General features: G+C 31.4%; 1 protein-coding gene across 1 annotated transcript; it reads left to right on the forward strand.

Moving 5' to 3' along the window:
• The first annotated feature begins 8427 nt into the window (after positions 1 to 8427).
• LOC107927651 (uncharacterized) lies at positions 8428 to 12060 on the forward strand. The gene is made up of 5 exons (XM_016858761.2): positions 8428 to 8965; positions 9096 to 9185; positions 9333 to 9428; positions 10423 to 10922; positions 11404 to 12060. The coding sequence occupies exons 1-5, from the start codon at positions 8564 to 8566 to the stop codon at positions 11468 to 11470; spliced, it is 1155 nt and encodes a 384-aa protein (XP_016714250.2). The 5' UTR covers positions 8428 to 8563; the 3' UTR covers positions 11471 to 12060.
• Positions 12061 to 19214: the final 7154 nt, after the last annotated feature.

Genomic DNA, 19214 nt, shown 5'->3' on the forward strand with positions numbered 1-19214 from the left:
ATTATTTTTTTCTTGTGTGTTTCTAAATTTCATTCTAGTTTAAAATAATTGGTACTGCAATACGAATTGTTCCGTTCGAGTAAATGTATTGTATCTTGAAAATAGTATTTGTTGATTGTTCTGCACATGGAGAGGAAACAATTATTCTTAAAATAGTTTTATGGAAATGCTTACCTTTACAAAATATTGATTGTTGGATCCAATCAAAATATTTTTATACAATAGTTTCCATTCTCGTCTCGTGGAAAGTTATTTTCGCTCTGCTTAGCCTCATCTCCTTCTAGGGGTATTTTAGTGATCCGAACCGATTGGATCAAGAAGCGGTTGAGGTATTGTCCAAAACAAGAGGTTAAGCAGGTTGATCCATGAATTGGTACTTGTCGAACTAAAAAACTTGATTAGAGCGATTTTTCTATTCTTATTTTATGAATTTTTAATAATTTTTAATCAAACTAGTCGGACCAATAACATAACTAATTCAACTATCGACCTGGTTCTGAAAATCTTGATTGGCACTAGATGTGTTCATAATCTAAGTAGCTCATCTGACCAACTTTGGGCCGAGCTTGGGATTAGATTTTCAAAACAATCCAACCCACTTTACTATTAAAAAACTAAAAATAATTTCTATTTATATATTTTTATAATTAAATTTAAATAAAACTATTTTTATTATTGTTGTAATAGTGAAATGGGTCATTTGGACCGACCGAATTTGGAAATTTTTTTTTTGAACTTGGCCTAAACCTGTTCGTTCATGAACACCTCTAGTTGATACTATTACTATTGCAATAACCAAAATGATGTGGATTTGAAAGTTCATTTAACATACTGTTAAATAGAACAAGTAAATATTAAACTTACATAAGCTCAAAGTCCCTCCCCAACCCATAAATAAGAGGATAATGCGCTTCAACGCACTCGAACCTACATCTTTTTACATTGACAACAATGCTTGTGTCAATCGAGCATTATTACTAAACTAAAACAATGGAAACTTTCAAGTTTCTCAATAAATTTTATGGACTTGCAATTCTAACTTCACCTAGTTAATCAATTATCCCTCGTTCAACTGTTCAATATATGTAATTACTAACCCATAATTCAAAGATGTTAACTAGACCCTTGTAATTAATATCTAGCTAAGTTAATTCTCCTTCCCCACTAGCTTTATTCTTATGCTAGGCAGGTTAAGTAATTAAAGACAAACCTATTGGATTGATTACGATATAAGGTATATTCCAATCCTAGCTGCAAATTAACTTATATGTTAGCGCTATTAAAGTTAATCCTAATTTATCCAGTCTAAATTTCAACCCTTTCTCTTTCAAGATAAATTAAGTTTGTCAAATTAATACAACTTGTTGATTAGACAAGCAGATAAATAAGCAAGAGACTGAATAAATAATTAACATAGATGAAAACAATTAAAGAGAAAAATAATTAATCAACTAATATATATGATCCATCATAGTTCTAAGAATATGAAATTTAGTTGATTATGAGTTAAAAAAACATGACATCACACTTCTACGTATAGAAGATTAGGTGGTTTACAAAACTAACTTTACCAACATAAGTTTCCCCTCAGATCCTGTGCAATAACTAGTGTTGAGATCGTTACGTAAAATGTTTTTGGTTAATCAAATGGAATAGGTATTTCAAAGTATAATTTACCATGCAATTTCGATCAATTTAAAATTTTTTTATTAAGTGAATGTTCAATTGTTAAGCACTTGCATGTATATAATTGATTTCTAAAATTATCAAAATCTAGAATATTTAGCGGTGAAATTTATGGAAAAAAGAAAGTTTCATTGGTTGTCGTGTACAAATCATGATGCCTAAAATGGTTGGTTAGATTATAGCAATAGTCGATGTTTATCTATGGGAAAGAGTTTTATCTCCTATTTGGGATTTTAGAATCATACCCTCTGAAAAAAGAGGGGGAAAAAAAACATAAACAGTGAGACCATAGACCACATTTACATGCTGGCATTTATTTTGTGGCATGCAAGATAATAACCAAGGAGTGTTTTCTATTACAAAGAGTGAATATTGCTATGTTTAATGGATTCTCTCATGTCCTCTGTTGATGGAGGTAGCGACAAAATGGGGAAGCTGCCCATGACGGGTGGAACTAGTCGGGTTGCTAACAAGAATAGGATGGGGGAGTGTTAATATCTACAGTAAGCTAAGTAGAGCTATATTACGTGTTGAAATGAATTCTGTGTTATTATCTCTTTAGTTTAATAAAAATGGTATTTATAGAACATATGAGCTAGCTGCTGCTACTCTGCTAGTAACTGCTGCTAACAGTAAGTAGTTTTGAATAACAAACTAACAACCTTCTATAACATATTCATTATCTCTATACTCTAACAGGGAGGATGATGTAGAGTTTGATACTTGATCGATGGATTGTACGCAGGGTGTTTCTCAGTCATATTTCAAGGATACGCTTTTAAACGGTAGTCAGGGCTTTGGGGATAAATCCCCTTGGTTTGAGTTATTAGATTCAGATTTGAAAGGGGTTCTTCTGATGAAATCCCGGCTACTAACTTTTCTGCTCGGGTACATTCATTGATTGAGAAAAATATGGCTACTACTGTGATCTTGAAGCTTCTAGGAAGGAAGATTGGTTTCAAAGCTTTTATGAGTACACTTTTATGCTTTGGAAGCTGTCTCAGAATTTTCATTTGATGGATACTGAAATTGATTATTTTCTGGTTAAATTCCAACCAGCTGTGGATTATACGAAGGCTCTGTCGGGAGATCCGTGCGTGATTTTTGAGCATTCTCTTACATTTCAACCATGGGAGTAGTTTGTTTTGTCCGAGTATCTTCTCTAGGTATGTTATCGCATGGATTCGTCTTCATGGTCTATCGGGCTGTATGTATAAACGAAGTATTCTAACGACTATTGGTAACATGATTGGTAAAGTGATCATAATACTAATCGGTGTGCATGGGGTTGTTTCATTCGTTTGGCGGTGAGCGTTATTTTGAATAAACCATTAATAGCATCGGTTAGAATTTATAGACGACTCCAATGTGTGGAATATGAGTCTCTCCTTAACATCTTTTTTTAATGCAAATGTTATGGTCATGAACGAGAAAATTGTCCCAAGGTTATCATGGGGCTAAAACTTTAGTCTAGCAATCTGTGCGGCCTTAAGTAATTTCTTTGTTTTAAATTTACCTAAGTCGGCCTAACTTTTACAAAGTGAGAATCCTCGAAAGAAATTCTTCAAGGCACCGAAAATAAAGCAGAAGCAACTCAAAAACAAAAGAGCAACGAAAGAACAGAAAAGTCACAAGAAAGCAATACTCACAAGGTATTTGAGTAAATACTCTCAAAGTATATTCACTAACTTTTAATGGAATATAATGAGATCAATACAAATGAGGAGGAAAGCCTCTATTTATAGTTGAGCTCCCCTAGATCTAACGGTACAAATTAGTTTACATAGATAGTCAAGATTAAGCCAATCTATAATTTGAGATTTTTTTTAAAGTAACACACATATGACATGGTCATTAGACAAGCATAAATTACTTGCTTTCATAATGGTATATATGATCAATCATGGTACTTTTAGTGGATTGAAACCATAAGTAAATAATGTCATAATTAATACACGAAGGGTTCGAACTTAATTAAAAGTCATTTGAGGCTTAATTATACATCCAATCAATCATTTCGTTAACACAACCCTATATGGATTGCATTTGGACCGATATGTTGAATGAATACATTTTCTTAAGGACAAGAGATAACTTAGTGATTAATTTAATTTATTTGAATTATTATTTAATTGATTATAATTAAATAATTGAAGTTCAAGGTGAAAATTAATTTATGTAGTCATTGCAATTTTATAGAATAAGACAATTAAATTAACTTACTCATAGATTTTGGTAAGGTAAAGTGTCATGAATTTAACAGAATTAGAATTAGGTTGAGAAAATCATTTAATTTAATTAATTTGTAACATCCCTAACACCCCTCAAGATGTGAACAGTGTCAATTCGGATTGTGCACGTGTTAGAATCTTCGGAGTAGATAAAATATACTTTTTTTTTAATATTAGTAGAGAAGGTAGTTGGATATTATAAGAAATTAGAAATTAATTCAAGGTATGAACTAAATTTTAAAAGTGTGGAGAGTGTTAGGGGGAAAAGTGTAAAATTTTAAAAATAAAAAGGGGTTGATTAGATGGATGAGAAAAAAAAGGAAGGACTAGAAGAGCAATTTAACCAAGAGGGTACATGAAAATGTGGATGAGATTTAGAATAAATATAAACCACTTGTTTGGCATGATGATGATTTATTTTTTTAATATTTTTTGTAACACCCCTCATCCGACCCTATTGTCGGGTACGAGCTACGAATGCTACAGTCGTTGCTGGAGCAACTACCGTTAAACGTACTGTAATTATATCATTTAAACAATCATTCATGTCTTAAACACATTCATAATATGATATACAATTAAATTCGAGCCTTAATCGAGCTTACTAAAGCCCTTTTATTGACTTCAGTTTGAAATATGACCAAATTGTAAAGTTTTGAAAATATAGGATCGATGTTGTGACGTTGCCAAATAGTTTGTCATGTCACGATGTCAGGCCACTCGACGTCGCGGCATCACATAATGTTAGCTGACATTGCGACAAGAAAATGTGGTCGTTGGGACGATGACTTTGTTTTTGGTACATATTAAGTCATCTAGTTCCTATTTCATATCAACCTAACCATTTGCATCTTTGATACACTTGTGCACATGTGCACAAGTGCACAAACCTGCATAAAACTTAATCAAACTCATACCAAACGTTAGATTTTAACCAATTCACATAGCTGAACCCAAAAATGCCCACAATTTGACATCAAAACATACCAATTCAACCTAATCAAACTCAACCTATACAATTATGCCTTTCATGTGCAACCTATAGGGACAACTCATTTGATCTCTTTAGATTTAGAGCTCATCAAGCTTAGAAGGGAACCAGCAGTAACTTATATGGTCTCAAGTTGGCCAATTTGTTTCTACTTCAACACTCCCAAGAAAACGCCCAAGACATTCGAAGGGCAACTTGATTGGAAGTCATCACCGTAACGCGAAGTTGCTCAACTTTAAAAAGCACCCTCAAAAGCTCTCTAATAAACTGAAACTCCAACCGAAGGATATCTCCATCAACGAAACCGAAGAGCTAGCCCCTCCTCTTTGTTGAGGGAGTGGGCATAGTCCTACCTCAATTCCCCTACGACATGCTCCAAATCTCTTCGAGGATGACAGACCAAGAAATATGTAAATTTATAAACATCAAACAATTGAAGCCTAGTATTGTCATGATTGATAGGATGATGAAAGAACTCCTGCAGGTGAGGATCAAATTGATCAGAAGAACAGCTAACAAGGCTGCAGACTGGGTTGCTTCCAAATACAAGGAGGAGGTGAGTTTAACAAACTGGGTTACTCGAACTCCTGCTCCACTGGTTTATATTTTGGACAAAGATGGCTTGCTTGCTCCTCCAAATTAGATTGCCTTTTCCTAGATTGGTTTGAGGTTTCTGTGAAGTACCTCTGGTTCTTTTCTAGGACTGTCCTCCTGTTAACTCAATTCCAAAAAACAAAGGTCTAGTTGCAACTCATTTGCGTCTAATAGCCAGATTTGCACCATGCCATGGCGAAAAGAAGTAATCCAAAAATATTTGTTTATTTACGTAAGGATTAAGCAGCTGAGTAAAAGACCCTTCCGAGTAGGTACGATGTGCAACGTGGTCAATTAGCTCTGCAAGTCAACCATCTTCTAGTTGCCGACACTTGTTTTTCAGCTCCATCCTTCTTTTAGGTTTAATATCTATTTTGGCCTTTGTACTATAATGTATTTTTCACTTTGGCTCTTCTACTATATTTCTAGTAACTTTGACCCCTCTACTTTCATTCCGCCCATCACTTCAGCCCCTTGACCATTTTTGTTGAAAAAATATTCGTATGGCCATTTAAGCCAATCAAATGTGAACATGTGAAGGGTCAAAGTGAGCATTTCACTATAGTATAGGAATCAAATTGAGAATAGTGTGATAGCCCAATTTTACCCGGACCCGAATTACAGGCAAATAAAATGCCCAAACAGAAATCATAAATAAAAAAATATAACCAAAAATAAAAGGGTCCAATCCATTTACAAAAAAAAAATCCTGCCCAAATGGAGCATCTTCGCCTCCGTTGACTCTGCCACATGCAAGCAAAGCTGAAAAGGGCTTTTGAATATTTTGGTCTCAGATCTGGGTTGAGGGAGGGAAAAGGGTCAAAATGGTTCTTTTTAGTGAGCTCCGGCCACCTTGGACGGCAACTGCTGCCGTCAACTGCTGGTGACCACAATGGCGCCCGTGGCCGACCCTAAGAGCAGGTTAAGAGAAAGATAAGGGGTGCGAAAGGGTTTTTTTAAAAGAAAAGGAAAAATAAATTTTAAAAATTTTTTTTTATCTTAAATAGCCTTAGTGAAACGACGTCGTCTCACTCAGGCCCCCGAACGACCAAAACGGTGTCGTTTTGGGGGCCGACTCGATGACCCGACCCGAGAGCCTAGGATTCGCATTTTTTAAGGGGGTCTAATTTCATATTTAGCCCTTCCAATTTTTTTATCTTTTTCAATCCAGTCCTTTCTGGTTTTTTTATTCATACCCTATGATTTTAATTTGTTTTGATTTGGTCCCTTAAGGAATGATGTCGTTTTGGGATAGGGAATAATTTCCCAGTTAGTTCCTCCTCTTTACGCGCATTTAATTTTAATCCTTATTTGTTTTTATTATTTAATTTATTATGATTTATACATTTAATTATGTTTAGATTTCAATTCAATCTTTCGTTTGATTAATTTCATTATTTATATTTTTTGTATATTTATTTATTTATTATTCTTCACTTTCTAAATACCTTAATATTATTTATAATATTTATATTTATTTATTTATTATTCTTTACTTTTTAAATACCTAAATCTAATATTATTTATATCTGTTGTATTTATTTATTTGTTCATTATTCTTTTACCTTTTAGACATTTAAATTTAATATTACTTATGTTTGTTTTATCGATTTATTTATTTATTTATTTATTTATTTATCATTCTTTTTACTTCTAAATACTTAAATTTAATATTATGTACATTTGTTTTATTTATTTATTTATTATTTTTTTCTTACACTTAAAAATTAAATTGTTTATATTCTTTTATTTGCATTAAACCTTTATTATTATCGTCATTATAATTTTTATTTTTTTATTTCTTGCTTTTTTTTTTGATATTGTCATGTTATGTTTAATTTTTTTATGCATATTCTACCTTTTTATTTTTATCTAAAATTACATCATTTATTTATTATTACCATGATGTGATTATTAATGTCAATATTATTATAATTATGTTATTACTATCATAATATTTCTGCATTTACTTATTATTTATCATTCTATCTACATAGTCGCTTTAAATGATCCCATATTTATCATACATTAAGGTTCAAACATTTATCCATTTCTATATCATGCTTGAATAAATTAAAAACACATCACCTTAAGTGTGTGTGTGTTCTTTTACACGATGCATAAAAAAGGAAAAATTTAAACTGAGGCAAATGTTCATTATTTCGAATTTAGAAAAGTTGTGTTCCTAACTTACGCAATATGACTTCCTTCTAAAACCGATATAGTCGAATGTTTACTTTAAAATAAATAAAAACGAGATTTAAATAATGATCAATTGGTGTTTATTTTCGTTTTCGAGGATTTAACGCATTGTGTCCTAACTTACTGGACGTGATCTTTTTTTTCGATTAACTTGAAATAAGTCTTTTTTGCGAAAATCACTTTAATTAGATATTGTCTTAGTACAAAAAGGATTGTGTTTTAAACTCTTTTCAAATTTTCAATTCACGACACTAAGACATTAATTAACCAATTAGGTACCAATTTTGGGGTTACAAAAGTGCTAATCCTTCCTCGTGCGTAACCGACTCCGAAACTCATTTCTTGAATCTTGTAGACCAAAAATTGTTATTTTAGTAAATCAAACCGTTTATTAAAATGATCAAATTATAAGGTGATCCGATCACACCTCATAAAAAAGAGATTGGTGGCGACTCCCATTTTTATCTTTTTCCTAAAATAAAAAGTCGATATTAAAAAAAAGTTTCGACAAATAGTATAACATTTCACTACAAGTCAAGGGACCAACACTGAGAAAATTTTTTAAACGGAAATGTTCAGAGGGCTAACTTGATGGACATAATGAAAGCAGGGGAGGTAAAGTGACTGGAAAAATAATATAAGAGCCAAAGTGAGAATTTCACTATAATAAAGGGGCCAAAACAGGTATTAACACTTTCTTTTTATCTCCTTTGTTCACATTTCACGCGTTTTGTCTGCTGCTGTAAGCTTGACTTTTTTATTTTAGTTTCTCATCTCTTTCATTTCTCCTTCCCTCTCTTGAGGAGACCAACTGCAATCATCCTAGATAATCGGTATCAGCAGAAGCTAATAGAATATCATGTCCCAACTGTATCCAAAAAGGGTATATAGCGTCCGAGATATCAGCCAATTCCAGTATCTTCACGCAACAGATGAATATGTGAAGGAACATGGAGCAGTACCATCTTCGCCACTGCAGGGTGATCATCATCCCTCAGAGAAGGGGAAGGGTCGTCGTAAAAGATCCAGGCTGAGCGAGGAGGAAAAAAGGGAAAGGAAGAGACAACATGACGCCAAATACAGGATGAAGAAAAACCGGGAGAATGAAAGGCTCAAGGAAGAGAATATCATGTTAAAAAACAAGTTAAAAGCAAAGGACAGTGAGACAAGACTAGATTTATATGAGTTGATGCAAGATGTGGACATTATGCAGGGTTTTCCTATTGATTTGGGAGAAAACCAACCACTCAATCACCCTCAGGTATTTGATTCCATGTGCATATGTATTTGTTATATTGGAATTGATTGATCTTAAATCTCGCAGACCATCAAATACCTAGCTTCTTACAACAATTAATGGAGAACTCTTGTTTTATATATTTGTCATGAAGGATGGTTTTCAACCTCAGCTTTCGTTTGTAGCTCAACATGAGGTTCAGAATCAATCCTTAGTGGAACACCAGTCAATCACTTACTTCCAGGTATTCTACTATTATGCAACTCTTCAATTCTTAAGTTGGAAATGACCTTCAGTACCACAGTAAGTACAAACTAAAATCATCATAAAATAAAAGTGAGACCAGAGACCACAGTAACATGGTGGCTGGTATTTATTTTATTGTATGCAGGACCATAATCCTCAAATTCATATACCCCTATCAACGGCAGTGCCCAATGATACAGGCAATTCCTTGGAGCAAAGCCAAATAATCAGTCAGCCCGAGGTATTATTTTTTTAAGGGTTAATTCAACTTTTAGTCCTTGAACTTGACAATTAGGTCTACTCTAGTACGTATATTTTCTTGTCCGCTTTAGTACCTAAACTTGGTAACTAAATCTATTTTGACCCCTAAACTTTAATTTTATCAAGATTTAATGATATGACACTTTGAGATTATTTCATGTCTTTTAGTTTTCAGATAGTGACGTGAAAAAATCTTGGTATGTCATATCATTGAACTTTTATATTTTTTAAGTTTAGAGACCAAAAATGTATAACTCCAAAATGGACTGAAAAAAACACATGTACCAAAGTAAACCTAATTGCTAAATTCAAGGGCTAAAAGTTATATTAACCCTTTTCTTAATTGATAATTATTAAATATATATGTTCTCGTTTATCCAAGTTATAAGTTAGTTTTTGGTTAAAATATGTCATAGGCCTTTGTACACTTCACAAATTTAGAATTTAATCATGTACTTTTATTTCTACGAATTTAGTCTATCTACTTTCTATTTTTTAAAATCTAAATAGTGTTAGTAATTGAACTTAAAGTTTGAAATCTGAAAAGTAAATAGACTAATTTCCTAAAAATAAAAGTAAAATGAAAATTTTTCAAATTTACAAAGAGTACAAGGACTTATGACATATTTTAATATTCAATTTTTTTACTATTTACTTTAGGTTAAAATTTGTCATAAGTCTTTGTACCCTTCACATATTTAAAATTTGGTCTCGCTACTTTTATTTTCAGGAATTTAGTCACTCTTCTTTTCAGATTTCAAAATTTAGATTCGACTGTTAACGCTGTTAATTAATTTTTGTTAAATTTGTTGGTATGACATTTTGAAAGAAAAAAATATTTACAAAGAACTAAATTCCAAATTTACGAAGAGTACAAAGACTTATGACATATTTTAACTTTTAGTTTAATTGCACAACAAACCTTACCAAAAGAAATACTGATACATAAATCCAACATAAACGATATTTTGTAGCTAATTGTCCCTGCTTGCTGCTTACCATTTGTGGAAAAACTGAAACGAGAGGACCGACACAATGCTTCATATTCTCATCATTTGAAGACATTGTTACAAGGAGACACGACAGATTTTGAAGGATACCGAATCCCATTGCCTTTACACCCAATCCTTGAAAACATAGTTACCATCCATGGTGATATAACAAGAAGCTGTATGTTAAGTTCTTTTTCTGCTGAGAACGTATTGCTTCAGTTTTTAGCCACATTTAAAGAAATGGAGGAAACATTATCATTAGAACAAGTGACTGAGGATCAGATTCTGAAATGGAAATGTTGTATAGCTGAAGCTCTAAACATCAAATTCCATGTAGACTTTGCAGCAACACGTTTAATTGAGATCGTTAAGTCTTATCTGGATTTAATAGCTCGTAGCGGAATGACTGCCATTGATGAGAGGATCGAAGCATTGGAGATGGAGATGAATGGTCTGAAATGTGAGAAGCTTGAAATTGATAGGTTTGTGTTGTCTGGTTCGAAAGAATTGGTGGGAAATTTTGGATTGTTTTGATGTTTTTGTGGATTTCATTATGGTATAATGATAATTTTAGTCTTTAATGTTTACATTTTTTGTCAGTTTGATCCCTTTTTTTTTAAAGCTAAATATAACTATTAACCTTTCAAAAAGAGTAAGTCGCTTTTGTTTGAGTAAAACATTAATTTTTTATGATGCTGAAATAACAACCTGCATGATAGTTCATACCTACTTCATGTTGACATGATACTATTTGTCTTATATATCACTTCAACAAGTAATTTAAAAATTATAAAAAATTCATAAAGATTTAGTCAATATTTTTATTGAAAAAACATCACTTCAACTTTTTTTAAAAAGGTTGGTGGTGGGTCAAATTTAGCTCAGAAAAGAATAAGGGTCAAATTGGAAAAATATATAAATGTTAAGTGCTAAATTTTACATTATGCATTTTTCTTATACTAGGTTGAGCTTCACTTTGGCATTCTCAAATTTTCTTCCTGGGCGTCAATCTTTGGATAATGTGCAATGATAGCGCGGGAAATTTGCCATTCCTTTTCTCGTTGTTAAGGGACAAAAAGGACTGATGATTATTAAATTGGATCTAGAAAAAGCTTATGATGAGTTGGAATGGAGCTTTATTAGTAAGGTTATTACGTTCTTTGGTTTTCGCCTAGTTGGATCAAGCTGATAATGAGTTGTATTTTGATGACATCCACATCAGTGTTGTTGAATGGATCTAAATTGAATAGCTTCAAATTGTCCAGAAGAATCCGACAGGAAAAATTTGATGATAGATCGATGTCCGCTATCCAAATGATTCTTCAACTGTTCATGGCAAAATCTAGACAAACAATAAACTTTGAGAAATCGCAAGTGGCTTTTTCCTCTAAATGTGAGGATTCTCGAAAGGCAAGCATATTCAATGCTTTGAGAATTAGGGAAACCTTGAATTTAGGGAAATATCTTGGGTTCCGTATGCACATGAAGAGAGTCACTAAACATGACTATGAATTTATTGTTGATAAAATTCGAAACAAATTGTGTAACACCTTATACTCGATCGATCATTAGGTCTAAGCTACAAGATGCCACATTCATTGACAAGCAACTCTGATTATATTTTTTATTGATTCAACGCTTTAAATTCAATAACATGTTCTGACATCGTTATATTATAATGTATAATCTTTTCTGGGCTTTATCTGAGCTTACGAAAGCTCTTTCGATAACCCGAGACTATTGAAGGACTAAATTGTAAAGTTTCAAAATATTTCAGGCTGGCGTCGTGACTTTAAGGGTCAATGTTGCGACTTCCAAAATAGTAAGATGGCACCATGACTTCAAATAAAGGATGTTGCGACGTTGAAAGCTGGTATCGCGACATCAATAAAGTTGTGTCAAAACTCTAAGGGCAGATTCAAGCTTACTTCTTTTGAATTCAACTTGCCAAATTATACAAACCAAAGGTCGAAGGACCAATATGCAATTCTATTCAACTTAAGGTGATCATTTTCACTTTGCAACATATTAAAGACATCAAAACACGCTTTAAACATAACTAAATCACAAAAAAAAATTTCATCTAACACTCTCTAACCAAAATACCTACGTGACCAATTACAACTTTAAACCGATAAAATTCTGGGTACATGCAATCTTTTAAAATGTAAAGAACGGTACAAACATTTATGAGTTGAGATTCGGCGATTTGAATATTGCTTCGCCTTTCAAACTTCGAGATCTCCTGATACATGCGTATATAATAACAAATTGTACACTGAGCAATAAAGATCAATGTTACTTTCATGATTCAAGTCATATAGATAACATGGTAACAAGATAAATATATGTCATTGCAAAATCACATTCCAACTATATCATATCAAGTGTTTCAATTTCATACAATGTCATCAATCTCAATCTAATTTATACATATCATCAATCTATTACTATTTATACATATATCTCCATATCAAGTGTCACCAATTAATCATATCAATATAACATATCAACCTTTACTTTCTATTAGCATTAATACATTCAATTTCATTTCAACTCAAGCCATTTAACATATCATGTTTCAGTTTTTGTATCGTACCTATTGATTCGCTCTATTTTCATATCAGCCCTCTGGGCTCGTATAAACCGATTTGCATGGTTTTTCACATGCTACCGTGAAACACATTTCACATATATGTAATTGTAATTTCATTATGTATTATTAAATCATTGGAAATATCATTTAAAAAATACAGATTTTTTATTCCGATTTCAAAATTCAATTTAGCGTTTTGCCCAATGTAATCTTAGTAAAAATGGAATCAGACACGCGTGTGAACTGTAGCTCGTCTAAGTATAAACTACACCACACCAATGCACTGAAATGCAAAGCTCGTAGGCATCAAATGTATATATGTATTCAAATACTCAAAGATCCGCAACAAATGTTGGATCCCAAATGACATATCATAATCTCCACATCAATAACAAACTCGTACAGAAATGTACATATAACCCTATTGGCATGCCAACTGTATCTTAACATTTCTACTAAGTTTACATGGGTATCAATCATTCATATATTATAATCTCATTTTGTCTCATCATCAATTAATATACATATATATAAATATTCAATATCATATAGTATAATTCATATCACATATCATATATTAATAATGTCACATTTTTTTATATTATATTCAATTTAGTCCAAATTCTCGATATGTAATATTGTCAACACAAATCAATTCATGTAACTTATTATTATCAAATTTATATGATCACATACTCAACACCATTGTTCCATACCATTTCTATCATCAATTCATAATATAAGACATTTATCAATTTATATTTTATTCAATTTAGTCTAATTTTTTGATAATCAACATCATTCACAACTAATAAGATCATGCAACAATTATATACTTACCTTGATACTCGATCATGTAATTAACATGAATATGCATACAAATGTAATGATCTCAAATCATAAAAGTACAAATTGAATCCTCTTGTCACTCGTCAATGACTCTCGACGGTCCGACGTTGTCTTTAGCTATATTCGATAATTCAAAAGATAAAAAAATTAGATTCCATCTTATTCACATCCAAATATAAAGCCAAACATAATTTTCTTTTTATTTAATTTAGTCCCTAAACTCGGGATAAACATATTTTTCGATATTTAGCTTCAGATTAAATTTTGATTTCACATTATTTCATTAGGGAGCCTATACTTCCTACTCATAACACAATCTCATGAAAGGTTTTCAATTTATTTAATTTGGTGCCTAATGTTACAAAGTTAACTAACAAGCTTTGTTAACTTTATAATTTAGTCCTTTTCGTGAACCAAGCTTAGTATCTATCAATTTCAAGCCTAATTCATCAATTTCTTAAAAATGGAAATATTTTAAAACTAAAAAATTGTACAAATTGATACATAGGCTAGATAGATCAAGCTTTCATGACCCAATTTCCATAAAAAAAATGGCTTTGGGAGTTACTTGAATAGGTGGTTGAATGTTTAAAGCTTCAACAATGGTGGATTTTATTTGTTTCCACAAGAGGATGGTGGAGAAGATGATGAATTATCATATTTTCTCCGCTTACTTTGGCCTTTATACCATGGTTAAATATTAATTAACCTTAATTAGTTAATTCTAATTAGTTTATTATAATAATTAATCCACCACTAATTAATTCAAGTGAAATCAACATCATCATCCACTAACTATAATAAAACAATGGTTTAGTATCCATTTTAGTCCTTTGGATAATTGCTATTTAGGTCCCCAAGCATTTTCTTAATTAAAACTTAATAATGATTAAACTTTTACAATTCAGTCCCTGAGCATTAATTAACTACTCTTTCGGTTAAATTACCTAACTGGACTTTATTATATTTTCATATTAACTCTATAAATATTCATATTTATTATTTATGAACTCATTTACGGAAATGGGGTTTCAAAATCGCATTTTTTGACACCATTGGAAACTAGGTCGTTACAACCTGAGCTCTTGGAAAACCAAATTTCCATCCCCTATTAGAAGGTTGGTTTTTATCCTGTCAAAAATGGCCTCCATCTCGAATTATTACATGCAGTGATGTTTGCTCCCCTCTAATACTCATATTTAGCTAGATCAAATCAACATGAACTTTCTTTAGGAAATGATGAGCATGCAAATCATGGACACCTTCTAAAGTGGAACTTGGTCACACAACCTAAAGCTTATGGAGGTTTGAGTAAACCAAAATCGAGAATTAAAAAATCAAACTTTGGAAGTAAAGCTTGGTTGGAGACTAATCCAAGAGAAGGATAGCCTTTAGGCCAGAATCCTTATACCAAAACACATCACTGAACTCAGTAATCCATACCTTGCATGGAATACATCCCCGATTTGGTCTTCTTTGAGGAAGATTAGCCATTTCATTGAGTCAGGGATGAGATGGGTTATTAGGGATGGTAGAACTATGAAATTTTGGAGTGATAATTGGTCGGGATGAGGCCCTCTCCGCCATCTTGTATAAGGTCCTCTGTCGCCCTTGGAAGATTCTTAGTCTTTCAAGCAAGTCCACAATAGATGGGACCGTAGTGGTTTTCACTCGATATTTTTCCAACTCCCGCAAAAAGTGATCAATGTATTCTTAAGCACTCTAATATCATCTTCTGAATTAGGATCGGATTTTGTTTGTTGGGGGCCATCGTACCCTGGTTAGTGCTTATTCTTTCATTCTAGCATATAGTGCTCCCTTTATTGACACTCCTCTGGTAGTCAGCTAACTTTATGGATTTTGATTTGGAAAGCTCGTCTTCCTCCAAAGTTAAAGTTCTTCCTTTGGAAATGTGGGTGGAAAGTTATTCTAACCTGGTCTTTTATGATCCGTCGAAGTATGAACTTAGTAGATCTCTATCCTTTTTTGCAATGTTGAATAGGAATCCATTATCATTTGTTCTGGGAATGTCATATTGTCTAGGAACTATGGAATTCTATTCATTCTCACTCTCGAGTTAGACCTCCTCAACGGAGTAATTGAGAGGAATGGATCCAGGGCAATGTCACTTCACAAGTGTGGGTTCACCACCTATCGATTCCTTGGTCCATTGTATTTGCTTTTGCCTTATAGGAAATTTGGTTGTGTCGAAATGCATTAGTCTGTTCCAAGTCTTAACCTCTAAAGGGCTCGTTGCAATGGATAATGCATGGAGTGGGTGAATTTTCTACAATTTCCCCTTGCAAATAATTTAAATAATTCTGACTTTGTTCTAGTTGGTGGAAACCTCCTCTACCAGGATGGGTTAAATTGAATTCTGATGGTTCATCTATTGGCAATCCGGGTAAAGCTAGTGTAGGTACTCTTATTCATGATCACTAGGGGAGTTGGATGATTGGTTCCTTCCATCACATCTCTAATGCCACTAGTGTAGAAGTTGAACTTTGGATGCTGAGAAATGGGCTAATATTAGCTTGTGACCTTAACATAAAAAATCTTGAGATTGAAGTTGATGGTACGTCTGTAATTCATTTTATAAAGGCATCTGTAATTTCTAACATATTGTTATCTCCTCTGATTGATGAGTGCACGATGTTATTCTGTTCGATGAGTTTTAGCTCTCTAAAGCACGTCTTTCGCAAAAGGAACAATTGTGCGAACATATTGGCCCGCATGGGAAGTAACTACCAACCTAGTTCCTCCCAAAATGTAGCGTCTCTTAATGCTTTACTTTGTGTGTGCTCTAATCCACCTAGTTGTTTAAGTCGTTTACTGTTGAAAGACGCCCACGGGCATGTCATGTATTGGATCTTTAATTTAGTAGTTTAATAATAAGTTTTCCTTACTTTACCAAAAAAGAAAAAAAAATAGTAACAGGTAGCTAACATAATAATAAGTTGGTTAAAATAAATGGGGAAATGCTTGTTGCATAACATCATCTTAGAACTAGACAGTCGACAAATAGCATCCGCCACTCGATTACCTTCTCTGTACGTGAGAACCCCCCCCCCCACCTACCAGTCTCTATCCATCATCTCGCAAATAGCTCGGATAACACCATTCAGATTATTAATACTATCACTGTTGAGAACATAAACAGTTGGACTTAAATTTTAAAATCTAAAAAGTAAATAGATTAAATTTCTAAAAATAAATATTTTTAATAAAATATTTATTATTGTTAAATTTTCAATTACAGTGTTTTTAATGCATGCAAAATATTTCATTATTAAAATTTTAATTTTTTTGTTTATGGAATAATTAAATAACAAGTTATATTTAAATATAAAACATGCTTATTACAAAGAGCCATTAATAATTATTAAATATAAATGTAAAAAATATAAATATGAGATTGTAACTTTTCATTAAGTTTCAAATATTTACGAGTCACCAACAACTATCAGGTGCAATGATAAGAAATGCAAGTTTAAACTTTAAAAATTACATTATTAAGATCTTAAAACCACAAACCTCGAACATAAATATGGATGTGTATTTGGTATACTGATAGTGCACTCTTTTATTCCAAAAGCAATTTTAAAAAATTGACATATATATAATTTTTTATAAATATATATATTTTTATATTTTACTATACTCTTATAAAACGCTTGTCAACCTTGCTTGTGAAGTTTAAAAACTCCACTAATAGTGTACCAAATATTTTCCTTATATATAATTATGGGTCTTGGGTCAACTCTTTGCAATTGTGGTGGTTGCCGGAGACATCTATTTTGAGCATGGTCGACATATCGGAAAATATTTTTAAACACAAAACAACAATTCAGTTACATTATTGGTGGAACATATACATTTTTGGATGAAAATTTATTTGATATTCGTGTTATTTTAAAAAATATTTTTATTTTTTTATATTTTCATTGATAGAAACCATTTTTAATTTCTATTTTTTTATTTGAAAAATACTTCTAGAAAATAAAAATAAAAAATTTTTTTCCAATATTTAAAATATGAAAAAAAGAAGAAGTTTGATAACCTTTTTCTCTCAACAAAATATGGGAAATAAATAAAATAATTCTTAGAGACTTGATATTTATATATTAACTCTTTTTTTTTTGCATTTATGTTAATTTGAACTAGAGGTGTTTATAGGCTGAGCCGGGTCGAGTTTAGATCATATACCTAGACTAATTTTTCAAGCCCAACCTAAAAAATGGGCTTACTTTTTTTTGTCAAAGTCTAGCCCAATTTAAGAAAAATAAACTCGAGCTCAATCCACCCATATTTTTTTAGATTAATTTTTATTTAAAATAATTCTATAATACACTAAATGCACTAAAAACGCTAAAATAAAAGTATTCTAACACATTAAAAAATATTTATATTAAAAAATACTACCATAAATATAATAAATGTTTTATTATATTAAAAAACACAAATAAATATAATAACTATGTTATTATATTAAATATAATTTTTAAAATTTTATATTTTGAGTCGGGTTATTTAGTTAGGCAAATTTTTTTTAGGTTTTGGATAATGAGTTCAATTGTTATTGGGTTAGTGATTTGATATAAATATAAAATATATATAATTATTATTTAACATATATAATTAATATAATATTATTTTATAACATAATATATTTGGGCTGGATTGAGCTTGGACCAAAAAACCTTGCCCAAGGCCTGACTCGTATAGAAAATGAGCCTTAAATTTTACTCAAGCTCATTTTTTGAGTCTCGTATTTTATCCAAATCCTCTAATTTTTCGAACAAACTTTCGGTGGATAATTTCATGAGAATATCTAATTTGACTCCGATTTTCAACTTTTCAAATTTGCAAACATTTTTAACAAAAATAATGAAAACAATTTCCTTTTTTTCCCTAATTTTTGTATATATATATATTATTTTCTAAAAATGGTTCATTAAAGTTTAAAATTCTTATTTTCAATTTTTTTTAATTTTGCAAAGTATTTTTTTAGTAAAAATAATGAAAGCATTTTTTTAAAATTTTTTGTATATTTTCCTTTTTATTTTATAAAAATAATTTTTAAAAATTTTCTTAAATGAAACAAAAATAACCTTATTTTCCTTAAATTAAATTCAACATTCTCCTTTAAGAGTGTAGTAATTTTTAAAAAAGTATGTATATACACGTGGCAACATCTAAACCCAATTTATGAAATAATTTTTTTTATCAATCGTGTATCAAATACTTATTTTATTTGATTATATTTATAATATATATAAAAGCACAAGTTTAAAAAACTTGTGAACCGAAGAAAATACCATTTATTTAT

The sequence above is a fragment of the Gossypium hirsutum genome, chromosome D02 (assembly GCF_007990345.1).
Source record: "Gossypium hirsutum isolate 1008001.06 chromosome D02, Gossypium_hirsutum_v2.1, whole genome shotgun sequence".
NCBI classification, from domain to species: domain Eukaryota; kingdom Viridiplantae; phylum Streptophyta; class Magnoliopsida; order Malvales; family Malvaceae; genus Gossypium; species Gossypium hirsutum.